Source organism: Balaenoptera acutorostrata, chromosome 13 (genome assembly GCF_949987535.1).
Source record: "Balaenoptera acutorostrata chromosome 13, mBalAcu1.1, whole genome shotgun sequence".
In the NCBI taxonomy this organism is placed as follows: domain Eukaryota; kingdom Metazoa; phylum Chordata; class Mammalia; order Artiodactyla; family Balaenopteridae; genus Balaenoptera; species Balaenoptera acutorostrata.
Window position 1 is genome coordinate 83,591,179 of NC_080076.1, and position 17,038 is coordinate 83,608,216.

General features: G+C 41.7%; 1 protein-coding gene across 1 annotated transcript in view; it reads right to left on the minus strand.

Moving 5' to 3' along the window:
• Positions 1–17,038, minus strand: part of CIT (citron rho-interacting serine/threonine kinase) — a 167,101-nt gene that overhangs the window by 115,647 nt on the left and 34,416 nt on the right. The window contains 4 exon segments of the mRNA XM_057526212.1: positions 7,895–8,048; positions 9,496–9,699; positions 15,723–15,816; positions 16,716–16,858. Of these exon segments, the coding sequence (XP_057382195.1) occupies positions 7,895–8,048; positions 9,496–9,699; positions 15,723–15,816; positions 16,716–16,858 (595 nt within the window).

Here is a 17,038-nt window from a genome sequence, read left to right on the forward strand (position 1 = left end):
AGCAGTTCCATCCACCCGGGGAAGTCCTTAGCCAAAAAGCAGTCTCCCCTTACCCCGAGCCCAGAGGACAAAATAAGGAGAACCCAGCCAAGATGAGCAAGAAACTCTAAGGCTGACAGATCTTGTTTTCTCCTTTTGCGGGGCTTCACAAATGCTACACACGGGAATCTTATTCCTAGGGATCTTACTGAAGTGCAGCTTCTGACTCAGCAGGTCTGGGGTGGAGGGGAGCCTGAGTCTCTGCATCTCTAACAAGCTCCCAGGTGATATCAGTGATGCTGATGCCGCTGGTCCATGGACCACACTCAGTGAAGCAGGGTCCCCCTGACCCCAGACTACGGTTCACTGCTGCTTAGCAATGGCAGTCTTGAGTGATTCTGATTCCTGTGATATTCTCTCTCCTGGTAACTATCTGACCAATTCTTCTACAACAATGGTTCTCAACTAGGAGCAGCTGTACGCCCCAAGGGACACTGGGCAAATGTCTGGAGACATTTTGGGTTGTCACAGGGGGCAGAGTGCTTCTGGCATCTGTGGGAGCTGCTAAACATCCTGTAATTCACAGAACAGTCCCTGAACAAATAATTACCTGGTCCTCAATGTCAACAGTGTCGAGGTTGAGAAACTACATAACCTAGAATAAACGGAAAACATGAATCAAGTCCTCTCAATTCACCTTGAGACTATAAATCACAATTTTAGAAGTGAGGACTTCCCTGTGGCACAGTGGTTAAGTGTCCACCGGCCAATGCAGGGGACACGAGTTCGAGCCCTGGTCCGGGAAGATCCCATGTGCCACAGAGCAACAAAGCCTGTGCACCACATCTACTGAGCCTGCGCTCTAGAGCCCGTGCACCACAACTACTGAGCCTGTGTGCCACAACTACTGAAGCCCACGCGCCTAGAGCCTGTTCTCCACAAGAGAAGCCACCACAATGAGAAGCACATGCACCACAACAGAGTACCCCCGCTCGCAGCAACTAGAGAAAGCCCGCACACAGCAACGAAGACCCAATGCAGCCAAAAATAAATAAATAAAATATAAATAAATAAAACAGCTTTATAAAAAAAAAAATTTTAGAAGTGAGTCATCGATCCAACGTGGTCCTTTCCCAGGCTAGATCTGAGGCATGGGGAGGGTAACAGATTAGCAGAAAGAAGGGGGTGCTGTATATGGGGAAGGGGTCACTGGGTCACAGTCTACATTTTGTTTAAGATCAAGCATATGTGGTTCAGTAAGCCAGTGGGTGACCTACTAAGCATTCAACTTTCTACTTTCTTGGTTTTTTCGCCACACTACACAGTTTGCAGGATCTTAGTTCCCCAACCAGTGATTGAACCTGGGCCCACGGCAGTGAAAGTGCAGAGTCCTAACCACTGGACCACCAGGGAATTCCCAAACTTCCTACCATTATGTGGTATGGCAATTTAAACAGGACTACAGCTCTATTTAAGCAAGGGACCTATAACTTAGACTGTAAGTTCCCTGAAAGCAGGGGTGTATCCAAATTTATTCATCAATAGAGCTACAGCACCTAACATAGCACATAGCACTTAGCACTTAGCATGTAGCACTCAGATATCATGATGAATCTTGTAGATTCAAAATTGCTACAAATTCCAAATATGCTTGAACATACACAGAGACTAAAGAGCGGTTTATTATTTGTCATCACCACAAACATCATTAATAACAATTATTTACGCTAAGGCATGCATGGTATTGCTCTAAGAGCACGAGCTCTAGAACCACCCAGACCTCAACCCAAATCTAGACCCTCTCTCTCACTTGCTATATGACCTGGGACAAGTTACCACAGTGTACATATCTGTAGAATGGGTACAATAATCCTTACCTCTGAATTGTTTTGAAGTAACATAGCATAATATACTTAAATACCTGGTGGTTGACACAGAACAGCTGCTACTTAACCAGTGTTTCCTATCAGACTGAAGGACTGAAATAAAACACCCAGTGAGTCTCACGGTGCTGATTTCTACACGCAACAATAAGTGAGAATTTCACCCGAGGCTAGGAAGCCACAGAATCCTTTTCCTTTAAACCAAAGGCCATCATCTCTCAGGTTTATAGAGCAATCACAGGGTTGTGCATCTGCGGTTTCACTACGGCCATTCGGGGGCCAGGCAGTGAATAATGATCAACGACAAAGGAACCTCTTCAGCAGGGGAAAATCTCAGGGCAGATCAGCACGCGACCACCTCTGAGTCACTACCAGATGGAAATGAAACGTACTCTCTGTAACAAATGCTAAGGACCTGGAAACTCAAGAGTGATTTTGCAAGAACTGTGCCTTTCTGAAAAGAGTGAAAGGAAGATGATTCAAGAGAAGAAGGCCGAGTCATAAGCAACAGACAAAACAAGTTCTCTAGAGCATTAGCCATAGATGCTCTAGGAAACAATCTACAATCAACACTCTCATTAAGCGTTTCTCACTGTCAAGACAACGCTGGTTTGGATGAAAGGTGCAAGCGTGCTGGTTCCGTTGACATCACTATGCCTTTGGGGGAAGACATTTAAAAAGATGTGAGTAGAAGGGCACACTTGACAGTAAAACTCTCCCATTGACACGAGCAGGTGCATGATGCCAGGAAAGGTAGGCATAACCCCAAAGGCACGAAAGAGGGGGTCTGATTGGCTTCAACTTTCCAGAAGCCCAGAAAATCAGGCGGGGGGGTACAATCAGACTCCTGCCCAATATCTGCAACATCGCTCGAATTGCACAGCTCAGGGCAGCTAGTATACTTAAGAGGCCCCCTACTAAAACTTGGAAAGCAGCCTTGAAATAATAGTAATAAGCAGCTAAAAACTCAACTTTACATCTGATCACATGAGGTTGGGAATGAAACATCAGGGTAATAGGTGCACGGTAACCCATGAGAGTGGCAGTAACTCATCAGAGAGCTCTTGACTTGCTGGGAGAATAAACATTCCTGAACTAGGTCAGATTCCTGATTCACGTGGTGTTGCCCACAGCAACTCCAAGGGGCAGGACCCAAGAAGGTGCAGATGCTCCATCTGACCTCAGGGGTCAAAGCCAAGGCATGTCCTAGTTTCTCCCAGTAGCCACTCCCAATTCTGTCACTCATGAACTTGCCCAGACCCTTCTTAAATTGCATTTATATATCCTCCCAGGACCACCTCTTGAGATAATGAGTTTTAGAAGATTATTACCTGCTGCGTTAAGCGCTACTTCCTTTCATTGGTTACAACAAGAAAAAGAAGAATTAGGGGTGAAATAGCAGAAAGGCTAATGTTGCTTTCATCAAGGGACAATCTTGTGTGTGGAAAGTGGAAATATTCAACAGCCTGTAACCACAAGGCATTTGAGCAGCAACCAGGAAACTCAGGAAACCTAATGACTTCAAGTGCTTTGGTTGATGGGAGTCACTCAATGTGTGTCTATGAGAAACAGGACTAGACAAAGGCATAATTTCTGTTAGAGTTACCTAGTAGAAAACAGCTCAAATGGCATGGAGTCCAGCAATGTTTTCAATCACAAACCCTGAGTTGACTGCAAATACACAAGGATCAGAGGTTGGTGAAAAGCAGTAAAATCTGCTAGGAGACACTGAAAATTAATACCATAGCACTCTGTGCAGTCAGGGATGCCATGGAACCTCCAGGAAAAGGCCCTCCCAATCCTCAGTGGGCATGGAGATCCCACCCACTGGCTGAGCTACACTAAGCATCTCAGCCATGATAAGTCACATCAACTGCAAACATTCTAATTGCAATAGGGTACCCTGGGTTGATTCCTGGAACAGAAAAGGGACATGTGTGGGGAAACTGGTGAAACTGGAATAAAGTCGAAGTTTAATTAATAGTTATGTACTAATGCTAATCCTACTTTGACAAATGTGGTATTGTTATGTAGGATGCTAACATTAAGGGAAACTGGGAGAAGGGTATGTGGGAACTCTCTGTACTATCTTTGCAACTTCTCTATAAATCTGATATTATTCCAAAGTAAAACATTTATTTAAATTGTAAGAAATTGGGAGTTCCCTGATGGTCCAGTGGTTAGGACTCAGCGCTTTCACTGCCGGGGGCCTGGGTTCAACCCCTGGTCAGGGAACTAAGATCCTGCAAGCCGCACAGTGTGGCCAAGAAATAAAAATTAAAATAATCAATTAATTAATTAATTTTAAAAAGAAAATAAATTACAAGAAATTTTCTTTAAGGCAAACATATTTCATGACTCTTCCGAACCACTATATTGGGACTTATATTTTAAAAACCATCAAGAGGGACTTCCCTGGTGGTGCAGTGCTTAAGAATCCGCCTGCCAATGCAGGGGACATGGGTTTGAGCCCTGGTCCGAGAAGATCCCACATGCTGCAGAGCAACTAAGCCCGTGTGTCACAACTACTGAGCCTGCACTCTAGAGCCCATGAGCCACAACTACTGAGCCCACGTGCCACAACTACTGAAGCCCACGCGCCACAACTACTGAAGCCCACGCGCCTAGAGCCTGTGCTCCGCAACAAGAGAAGACGCCACAATGAGAAGCCTGCGCACCACAACGAAGAGTAGCCCCTGCTCGTCGCAACTAGAGAAAGCCCGTGCGTAGCAACGAAGACCCAACACAGCCAAAAGTAAATAAATAAAATAAATAAATTTATTAAAAAAAAAAAAAACACCAAGAGTTTCTGTTAGAGTTTTAGAATCAGGATTCAAGGCAAAGGACATGAAAAGACATTTTTCTAAAGAAGACATACAAATGACCAACAGGTATACGAAAAGGTGGTCAACATCACTAATCATCAGGGAAATGCAAATCAGAACCACAATGAGATATCACTTCATACCTGTTAGGATGGCTATCATCATTGGCGAGGATGAGGAGAAAAGGGACTCCTTGTGCACTGTTGGTAGGAATATAAATTGGTGCAGCCACTATGGAAACAGTATAGAGGTTGCTCAAAAAACTAAAAATAGAACTATCATGTGATCCAGGAATCCCTCTTCTGGGTATACACCCAAAGAAAATGAAATCAGTACCTCAAAGAGCTATCTGTGCTCTCACGTTCATGACAGCATTATTCACAGTAGCCAAGATATGGAAACAACCTAAGTGTCCATCAGTGGACGAATGGATATTTACATATGTGTGATGGAATATTACTCAGCCTTAAAAAAAAGAAGGAAATCCTGCCATTTGCAACAATATGGATGAACCTGGAGGTCATGGTGCAAAGGGCAATATGACAGGCACAGAAAGAAAAAACTACATGATCTCACTCATATGTGGAATCTAAAAAAGTCAAATACATAGAAGCACAGAGTAGAAAGATGGTTACTAGGGGTGGGGAGGTGGGGGAAATGGGGAGATTCTGGTCATAGGGTACAAAGTTGGAGTGATGTAGGAAGAACAAGTCCTAGAGATCTAATGTACAGTGTGATGACTACACTTAATAATACGGTAGTGAATACTGAAAATTTGTTAAGAGAGTAGATTTCAGGTGCTCTCACAAAAGAAAGAGAGAAAGAAAAAAAGAAAGGGAGGGAGGGAAAGAGAGAGAGAGAGAAGGAGGGAGGGAAAGACAGAGAGAGATGGAGGGAGGGAGGAAACTATGCTAATTAGCTTCACTGTAGTAATCATTCCACCATGTATATGTATGTGTGTCAAATCACTACGTTGTACACCGTAAATATATACAGTTTTTATTTTAAAAAATAAATTTAAAAAAAGAATCAGGATTCAGCTGGGTGAGAATTCCCTCATATGAACTGGGTGTGGGAGGGAGAGAAACGTGTTAAAGATAAGGAAAAACTAAGTGGATATTTATCAGGATACGGAAACATTAAGCAGGACCACAGGAGACATGGTGAGTCAAGTGTGGAGGCAACAAGTGTGAAGATGACCAAGACTGCAGTGACCCATCCCAGAGTCATCTCATCCCAGTGATAACCATGACCTTCCACAAGATGGGCCTCATGATGGACAGCAGGGGCCACGCTCTATGCCAACACATATCCTCCCCGGGCACTATGTATTATAATTTACAGAACAGTACTTACCCTCGTAAGCCCAACAAGCCTAAAACCAATAAACAGCCTGAGAGGAAAAGACTAGAACGAAATCTGAGAATTCTGACATGATACCAAAAACATCATGAAGGTTTACCAAAATACAGAATAAAGTTACCTGTGTAATTAATCACCGTTCACTGACTTACTAGAGTGAAGATACATTATTAGACATCATCGGCAAGGGTAGGCATAAAAAAATGAACTTTCTTATTCAAGATTACAGAGATAAGGTAAGGCAAGAAAAGATTAAGTATCTGAGCAGCATCAAAAAGAAACTGTTTCAAATCTTTCCAAAAGCAAAAAAGGAAGACCACACTGAAAACATATTGCTGCGGGAATTTTGGAATTCCCTGACGGTCCTGTAGGACTCGGTGCTTTCACTGCTGAGGGTGCAGGTCCAACCCCTGGTCAGGATACAACGAATATCCCACAAGCCACTTGGTGCAGCCAGAGAAAAACAAAAAACATACTGCTGGTTAAAAGCTCTGAACGCTGGAGATCTGGGGGTTGGTGCCTAAAGATTTGAAAAATACAGTGATGTTGCTCCCGGAAGAAAAAAAAAATGCCAAGAGCGATTTATGGAAATACAGCCTACTTAAATATTTTGGCAGGGGGTCAGAGAAACCATCAACTGGGTTTCAACTGGACAATACTGGCTGTTAACCCAACTCATACATTCCGGCTAAAGGTACAAGAGGTTATAATTACAATACGGCTCCAACTAGAAGCCTGGTTTTGACACCTAGAAATGGATTCCATTTCCCTATCAGGAGGGAAACCACTAAAAATCAAACACTCAACCAGGCCAACTGCTTTCCTACAGACCCTAATCTACGCTAATCACTGGGTCAGGTCATTAGATCACATTCAATCAACAACACATCCAAGAATAAAAGGTTGAAAAAAAAATCACCTATTTGTAAAACACCAAGCATTTTGGATTTGTTGATAATCAGGTCTTTGTTTTTAATGAATTTAGTTTGCACTAATTGATAACAAAGCGATGTATGAATGAATCCACTGTGCATGTGCATTATAGGTTTTACACGCTTGTGAGCAAAGACAAATATTTTAGAGGGAAACAAACGAACACAGCAAGGCATTCATGGCTTTAGGGCAGGCTTGGCCATTAGCAGAGCAACCCTGGCACTTTGCCTAATCTGAGTCTTTTTCCTAATCTTGTGAACGAAATAGTTAGGTCCACTCTTCTTCTGGGAAGAAATTCTGTCAAACCAAGTGGCAACCTTCAATCTCTATCAATCTGTACCTCTAATGTACTGAGGGGTAATATTCCAAAGGCCACATAAACACAGAGTTTGATAAGTGACCCAGTTCTGTGCCAACAATGTTAAAGAAGAATTATTACTAAAGACAGCTACATCATTACCCTTTTCTATTCCTATAGATAATTAAAACCCTTACTTACGGGCTTCCCTGGTGGCGCAGTGGTTGAGGGTCTGCCTGCCAATGCAGGGGACACGGGTTCGGGTCCTGGTCTGGGAAGATCCCACATGCCGCGGAGCAACTAGGCCCGTGAGCCACAACTACTGAGCCTGTGCGTCTGGAGCCTGTGCTCCGCAACAAGAGAGGCCGCGATAGTGAGAGGCCCGCGCACCGCGATGAAGAGTGGCCTCCGCTCGCCACGGCTGGAGGGGGCCCTCGCGCAGAGGCGAAGACCCAACACAGCCATAGATAAATTAATACATAATAATTAAAAAAAAAAACAAAACCCTTACTTATATAATTTATACCAGCTTCTGTGGGCCAGAGTAATTTCAGATCATTCTTAAGCGTTTCTTAATCCCAACACTGGAATTGAAGGAACACGACTCTACTTACAGTTTCGAATGTTACTCCAGTCGATTTTAGAGAAGAAAGGATGACAGCAAAGGCCTTCAAACTTCAGTCTCTCTTTCTGGCCACACAACAAACTTTGGATCAGATCAAGTAATTCACTGCTAACTTTGGGATCATCTGGAAACTTCAAAAACCGCTATTTCAAAAAAAAATAATTATTATTATTCCCTTAGCAAATTCAGCTTCTCATGTCTCCAAGTTAAGTAATTCTCATATATGCAAGTTTCTTCCTTTTTTTTTTTTTTTAAGAAGGAAGTTTTATGCCCTCTTAACTTGGGACCAAAGGCATGTTCCCAAAATAAACAGCCTGTTCATATCAATAGGCCTAGCTCCCTTGCAAGGGTCCAATACCCTTCATAACTTGATCCCTGTACCCTCTCCCATCTCATCTAGCTACACTCCCCACCTCGCTGTTTGCCATCCAACAATAATGAGCTATTTAAAGCTGTCTGAACAAATCACTCTGTCCTCTCTGCCCAGAAGGCCCTCCCCAACCTCAGCCCCTCTTCCCTGCCTACCTCCTGGCCTCCCTCTCCCACCCTATCACTCACTCCCTCCTGCGTGCTCCTCGTGTTCTGCTTTTGCACATACACGGTGTATTTTGATTTCCGTGTGATGATGGAGAAAGAAGGCCGAGAGGGCCTTTCTCCTTCTTGCCCATCACTGCAAACCTGGTACCTAACACCTAACAGTGCCTAGTGCAATTCACTCGTTACTGAATGAATGGATGGAAATGAAGGAAACAAATGAGCCCCAAGCATCATCTCAGGGGAAACTTTAACTCAGGAGTAGACTCAGGAATAACAAATAATGTATGTATGTATTAAGCACACAAAAAGTGTATTATACACAGAAAAATGTACATTAAGCATCCCAGGAAGAAATTGGATGATATACAAAAACCTGTGAAATAAATTCTCTTTTTCCTTTTGGTTGAAACTAAAACATAGATATTCATCATATCCTTAAGAAATGGGCTTACTATAGTGACAAATACAGTTATTAGAAAATAGGTTTAATTCTACTTTATGTATCTATTACTGTATTTCTAATCCATGTCTCTGACTTTTACTACCATATTTGACAGCCAGCAGTACTAAGAAGCAGTATAGCATATAAGAACATGGATTTCAAAGCCAGACTGCCTGTGCTATTTTGGGCAAGTTACTTCACCACTCTGTGCTTTGGCTTCCTCATCTGTAAAATGAAAATAATAATATCATCTACCTCACAGGATTGTTTGAGGATTAGCCAAGTTAATGAACTATATTTCACAAATTCTAAGACTCCCATTTTATTCACATTTAACAACACTGAAATCAATGAAATATCCTAGATTAATGGGCAGCAGTTTTTCCTTTTTAATGGTACATAAAATGATGGCATAAGCTTACAATTACTGGCAGCTGAGAGTCAATATAATACAATTAATAGAGCATTTAGAACCGCTTTTGGCGTAAAGTGCTATATAAAGTAGTTGCTGTTGTTATCCAGAACTGCTGGTTTACATTATAAACGTTCATTCGCACAATTTTAAACGACATTTCTCAATATTACTTCAAAATCTAATAATGGCTCTTTACCTGGAAATTCATGATGTTACTGAAGGTTCTGGCTGAGGTTCCCTCAGTGAATGGGGACCTTCCATAAACCATCTCATAAGCAATAACTCCCACCGACCACCAATCACAGTCTAGGCCATAGGCACCTTTTCCGTCCCCATTCATGACGGTCAACACTTCAGGGGCCATGTAATCTGGGGTCCCAACTGGGAGTCTGGCATTCACCTGGAAACCCATAAATAAAATGAACACAGCAAATTTTCAATTATCCTCAAATGGATTGCCAACAGCCGCAATTCAGACATAAGCTGATTTGCCACTGATTACTATTCTCCCAGGCACTTGAACTTTCTGTCAAGTGGCACAGCATCAGGAAAAGCAAATGATTCACTAACTTTAAAAAAAAAAAAAAAAAAAAAAAAAAAAAAAAGCACATAATATAATCCAAAGGCAAAGGGCCCAGGGTTGTTGACGATACATACTGTTTAGTTACACAAATGAGAGTTGGGTATACACCTGGAAAGGAAGATGTCTTTCCTGATACATCTTACTGATATGACAGAACTTCTCTTACTTATGAAAACAGTAAAACGATAACAACATGTAAAGATGAACGTAAAAGATCAATCTACTCATTATTGAAAAACTGGCAGCTAGCTGGCAACACAATATTGCAAGCATGTGTTATATCTCAAGTTTAAATATTTGGAGTCAACATTCCTATTCGGCCCACCCGCTGGGCAAGACATGATACATAATTTCCACCACAGGTCAAATGTTAATGAGTTCATTTTCCTCACCCCCAACTCCCGTTTCTGTGGTTCCCTCTCCACTGTTCAGAGACACAGAGCCCTCCAATCCTACGGTACCGAAGCACCTGACCTTGACAAAGAAATATCAGGACAATATAGGAGGTCTTTTTATAAAGCTAATATATTCCATTTAAAGAACTGTCCTTATTTGAGAATTTGTCCTTCTGACTGGTTTACTGTTTAAACATCCTTTGTTTCTTGAAATGATGCATATGAAAAGGGTATGTTTTCTGCCCCTCACCCCCACTCCTTCCTAGGCAACCTAGTAAGCTGGCAAACTTTTGGTCTTCAAAATTGTCTTGAAGTTTTATTGAATCATGAAATTTGAAGTCTAAGGATCACCTCTCTAACCTTATTCCCCATCAGAACGGAGAGGGCCTGATGTTAGTCACATATTGGGTTGACCAGCTGTCCAATAACCCTACATCTAAAAAGGCTTCTCTCACAGCAGCAGCTACATGGTGCAAAAGAACTCTCTCCCCATTAAAGGGTGTTAATTGCCCCTAAGTGAGCTGAGAGATTTTATAGGTATGGCCACATACCTTTAAGGCTGGGCTTTATATCAAGAAAGTCAATTTGCTTTGTTTTGCTTTGCTTTGATTTGATTTGAATGGAGATTGAGAGGAAAGTCAATGTTTAGAGAAGATACTAAGAGGTCTCCTTTCCCCAGTGATGAAGACCCAAGCTCTTCCAGCCCGAAACTTTAATCTGGTCTGTTCCTCTGCCTCAAAGACCCATTGTTATAGGAAACAAACTCATTGTCCCTACTCCCTCTCTTTTCACCCCTTCCCTCAGGCCCATCACAGGCTTTTTCAAACCCTAAACCCAGAAAGCAGTGCGATACTGTTATTCTTGACACCAGTCAGCCATCACTTTGAGCAATAGGACTTCCACTGCGAACACATGCCTGGGAAAGTCAGATGGTCACGCCACCCAAGAAACCCACAGGCCTGTGCTGAGGGACTAAAGTGAGGAGAAAGGAGAAAATATTTGGTCTAAGACAGGACACCTTAAGCTTGAGGAACTGAGTGTAGCTTAGGTCAAGGGGAGGCCTTGATGTTGGGAAGCCTGAGCCAAGACTTCTGTCTTTTAATGTGGGTGTGTTAATGAGCTCAGCACAGAACTGAGATTAAATTACAAGATTTTTTGGGGAAAAAAAAAAATCCTGAATGCTGACAACTAGAAATAAATATCTTTTTTTTTTAATTGGGGTATAGTTGTTTTACAATATCTTTAAAATATCAAAACAAGAGACGGAAAACTGTAACATCTTGGTTTGACTAGGTATTGGTAATGCCACTGTATTGTTGAGTAAATACTTACCCTTTATGCCTAATTATTTTGCAGAACCATTAATACACAATCCTCAAATATTCATCATTTCTATGTATTAGATTTTATTTTATCATCACACTAGATTGTTTGGGGATATTCAGTTCTCCTGAATATCCTTAGGAGATGGCAGCTCCCAGGGCTTGGTCACTTATTCACAACCAAAGAGTTGAAAGGAAGTTGACTGGGTCATGTTTATCAGCATGACCCAGCAAAAGGTATAAACTGTCAATGCCTCATTTTCAAACTAATGGTTAGACTTACCAGAGTCGGATAACTCCGCAACTGTTTTTGCCCCATAACAGGTATGTGATTATACACATTTATGTCTAACAATTTTGTAAATTTCCAAAATTAAAAAAAAAAATCCCTAGCTTGCTTTTTGTACCTCTCCTACCACGGTAATTAATATCAATTAACAAAGACTTTTAATGAAAATTAATGGCTACTAAGTTTCCATTAGTTACTGACCTCCAAGTACATTAAGCCTGTTCAACATGTAATCTGACACATCTTGATAAGGATTTTGCAAGATCCTCTCACTCTCCTCTGGTGGCAATTCACAGCCAGCTAATCTGGGTGAGATATTAAAAGTGGGACCGTGTACTAGGAGCGCAGCCTGCCTGCAGTACAACCATCTGACAAGGCCCCAGTTTTACTGAACTTTAATTTTCCCTGTATTGACAGGGAAGAAAATATACCAGTTCAGGAGGAGACAACAATAAAATGACTAGGAGACAGAAGAGTCTGTCACATTTTGGAGAGACAGAGGGTTGAAAAGAAAAGAAAGGAGGGAAGGAGGGGATTAACCCAGCAGATTCTTTTACAAAATCTAGCAGATTCTTTTACAAGCAGAAAGCAGACGGAGAAGAAGGTAAGAAAACCAGTCTTCCTCCTCCCAATCCCCTTCCTGTAAAAATGCTTATACGTAAAACTGTTTCAACCTAACTTTACTCCTCTAGCTGCCCAGGGCATAAACATACACCCGCAGAAGCAGCGGGGAAAAATATTCTCGCTATGTTGTTCCTCCCGTGGAAAAGTAATAAAATCTTTTCACTCCTCCATAAATCTCAAAAAGGGCTACCTCCTATGGGTTTCCAACTGCTAAATGGTAGTGATTATCACTTAACATGCTATATAATGCTCTTTATTTATAATCTCCTTACAACTGTTTTCACAAGAACTGAGTGAGACAGATTGGAACAGTTAGCTGTTTGCCATTCTCTGAGATTCTAATAAGGTGAAGTGGGTGACATCTCTGCTCAACACCCAAACTTCCAGGCAGTATGGTCCACCTGGAGGAACATAATGAAAATACTCCCAAGCAACATTCTGGCTAAAAAGCTTAAATAAAGACAATGGAAGATGGGAAACTCAACAGATCTAAGATTCACAAATATCCAAAATACAATGACCATATTTGGCAGGTGGTAGGGAAAAGGATGAATGGATTTCAGGTAACATACAACAATTTCAGCAAGTGTGAACTATATTTTACACAGTATATTTTGAGTACCAAAAAAAAACTTTTAAAACCTACTTTAGACCTATAAAACATTCTATTTAAAGGAAACACGTTTCACCCACCATCGTTGATCAAAAGTACAAAAAAAAGTATAATTCTATATCCATACTTGATCTAGATTGCAAATTGTTGATCTTTTATAACAAAAGGGCCTTTGCACTTAAAGCAATGCTAAAAATTCCTTCTCATCTGCTTGTCACATTCTGGCCCTAAGAGCACAAAGTTCTGGGGAGGCCATTCTCTAAGAGGAGAGGAGCTACAGCATTGTCAAGTGTGTAGGACTGAGGGCCATTATCTCCTTGACCATCGAGCGGCAAATAAACCTGAGTGCCTCCGGAGGCTCCCCGCCTGAAGGGAATGTTGCTACCGCTCGCAGAATTGGAAAGGGCAGTTTGCAGCACTGAAAAAATAGAAATTTGAAATGAAGAGGAGTCCTGTCTCTCCACCAAGGGCTCTGAAGAGAGCGATTCCAGATGCAGAGATAGGACCTTACTCTTTATTCCCATTTCTTTACCAAGCAGTGACTCTGGATCGTAATGGAGTTTTCTGAGTAGGTTTTCTTATCGCAAACACGTAGTGCCAGCTCGAATTGATAAGCCTTCTGATGCTTCTCAGTCCACGGCAGAGGTTCTCCACCAGGGGTGATTCGGTCCCCCAGGGAACACTGGGCAATGTCTGGAGACATTTTGGTTGTCACAACTGGAGGGGAGGGTGCCACTGGCATCCAGTGGGTAGAGACCAGGGATGCAGCTAAACATCCTACAATACACAGGACAGCACCCCCCCAACAAAGAATTCGCTAGACCAAAATGTCAGAGGTACTGACTACATATCTATGCTTCATTTTATTTCTAGATGCCTGATTTTATTAAGGTCATTAATGCAAGGTATAGGTTTTTGAATCCCAGATGATAAAACTTTGCCTGATTTAACTTTTTTTCTGTACTTTATTCCACTAAATTCAATACCTAAGTTTTCATGCCTGTTTCTTTTTTTTTTTTTTGTCTGCATTGGGTCCTCGTTGCTGCGCGTGGGCTTTCTCTAGCTGCGGCGAGCGGGGGCTACTCTTGGTTGTGGTGTGTGGGCTTCTCATTGCAGTGGCTTCTCTTGTTGCGGAGCACGGGCTCTAGGCGTGCGGGCTTCAGTAGTTGTGGCTCGCGGGCTCTAGAGCGCAGGCTCAGTAGTTGTGGCGCACGGGCTTAGTTGCTCCGCGTCATGTGGGATCTTCCCGGACCAGGGCTCGAACCTGTGTCCCCTGCACCGGCAGGCAGATTCTTAACCACTGCGTCACCAGGGAAGCCCTCATGCCTGTTTCTGAATTGTACATAATTTTTAAAACATAAAATTCTTTGATATTCTAATCCAATTATTAATGTAATGATCAAGTGGAATAGATTATAAGCACATAATCTGAGGGGGGGATAAAAAACAACCAGTGCTAAGGTGGAAAAACCCTGACCTCAGACAAGGTAAGGAGCCTGTTTTTCCAAGAGCCTGAACCTGAAGGAAGTTATGTCAAGTGGGCCTCAGATCTGCAGAACAGGGAGGCCAAACCCTGGAATGCAAAGAGTTAAACACAACCTGGATCCTTTTCCTCGCATCAACATAATAATACCCACCTTTCCTCCAAGGAACTTGAGGGGAAAAAAGGAAATTTTATATATTGCCCTTCGTAAGGACTAAACTCTGAGACCCAAGAGGCATTCTGAAGAGCAGCCGCCCCTCACCGCTTAATTTCTGCATTTTAACTAGAACCAGTATTTTCTAGAGGAAGAATAAAAGCCCAGGTTTCTAAGGATTTGTCCAGATCACCAAGTGATTCAGTTGGGAAGTTAGTCTTAAAATCTAAGTCAATTTTTTCTTAGACTTACCATTTTTTGCATAGTTGACCTGAAAATTTACATTTTAGTATGCACCAACTTTATTAGGTTTCTAAATTCTAATTTTCTTTTACTTTGTCATCTTTTTCCCTAAAGTATTCTCACTCTTGACCTCAATAGCTACCCTCTTGCCTTCCTATTAGCACATGGAATACAGCTTAATAATTATTAGCATGTGGAATACAGCTTAATTTTAACCGAAGGTCCAGGATTTAGAATCGACATTTTGAGTATTTGGTTCTTAATGCTTAATGCTTGGTTCAAATTCTTTGGTGATTACTTTCAATTTCATTGCATAGGAAATAGAGGATTTGAGATAAATAAGGTTACATTTCATCAAAATATTTGAAGTGAAAAACAAAATGTAATAGAAGACAATCTATTAACAGGCAAGGAAAAAGAAGGGAAAAACAAAATAAGCATTTTCCCATCTTTTAGTCCAAACTATAAGAATGTTCCTAAAAATGTTCTGTAGGGTATTAACAGGTATTTTACATAAAAGGGTACCAGATCAAGTAAGTCTGGAAAATCGCTCTGTGTCCCCATCCCCACACACCCTGCAGAGAAATCATTTCACACACTGAGAGATGAAGGCTCCAGAATGTTGCCTAACTTTATCCCATGTTTTCCAAACTTATGAGGACCTCAGAACACTTTGTAGTATAAGCTCTATTAAGTTATCTTATTCCATTTTGTTACCATCTTATTTGAGTTCATTTTAGCAGCTGATCCAAAATCCACCAGCTTGATGTGTCCCATTCGGTCAATGAGGATGTTCTCGGGCTTGATGTCTCTGTAAGAAAATCAAGGCCACAAATTAGTGTTGTCTTCTCCATGCCAATCATCAAGCAACTGCTAACCTAGGATCTTGATTCAGCCAAGGATCTTAGTGTCTGTGGTTTTGCCATACAGACCTCCCTACTGATGGACATACATAATAAGCATTTTGCAAAACAAACGTAAGTAAAAGAATGAGAGAGAAAGAATAGAAGGGAGGGAGGGGAGAAAGAGAGGGAGGAAGGAGAAGGGAAGCAGAGAAGGAAAGGGAACAAAATAAATGTTATTAGATGGATTATTTCTCCTTGAGACACACATTTTACCTCAGGAGAACTAAGGCCACAAAAAGCTAGGGGATGTTCCCAAGGCCATGTGGCTAGTCAATGGAAAAACTGAGACACTATTCAGGATTTTGCGGTTCCTGGTCTAACCATCATTCCATTCCCACAACATTCTCAGATGCTCGTAAAACACTAGCTGAGAGAAGATGTAAAGAAACACTTTTCAGCTGAGGATGCGGGGGCACACCTTTGTCAATTACTAACAGGCAAGGTCAGAAGTACAACTACACGGTCTTCTGTTCCTCCGGGGTACGCTGCTTCCTTGCGCAAATCAAATTCAGTTTTCCTACCACAGCACCCAGAGAACCCATGCAAGAGTTCCCGGTCTTATTAGGCGCATTGACAGATCTTACCAGCAAACATGAGAATGTTACAATTTTAGATCTATTTCACTGTTGAATGGGTAAGCTGAAACATCTGCCATTTTGGAAAATTTGCTTTCAGTCAATTATGGTGAAGATGGGCTAAAAATTGGATGAAGCATTATTTTGATGCTGAAATCATTCACTCTATTTTAGGAACTCTTAGGTGATACAGACAAATCCCCAGTCAACTACCAGAGAGGCTCACTTACCGATGTACATATCCCATCTGATGAACGCTGTGAACAGCCAAAATGAGTTCAGCTAGGTAAAACTGAATCATATTTTCATCTAACTGGTCCTCATATCTGTTCAAAAGTGACAGCAAATCCCCTCCAGGCTGATATTCCATGACCTGTATAGAATGCCAAAGTTATTAATTCTTCATACACCCAAAAAAGGGGGAATGTTCTCAATTAGATCCTCGAATACTGCCTGACATGTTTTATTACAATGTCTCCACAAAGCAATGAAGATGTATGAGACATATTGTAAGCCATGTAGGACGAGGTCCCTGCCCTAAGGAAATTACACC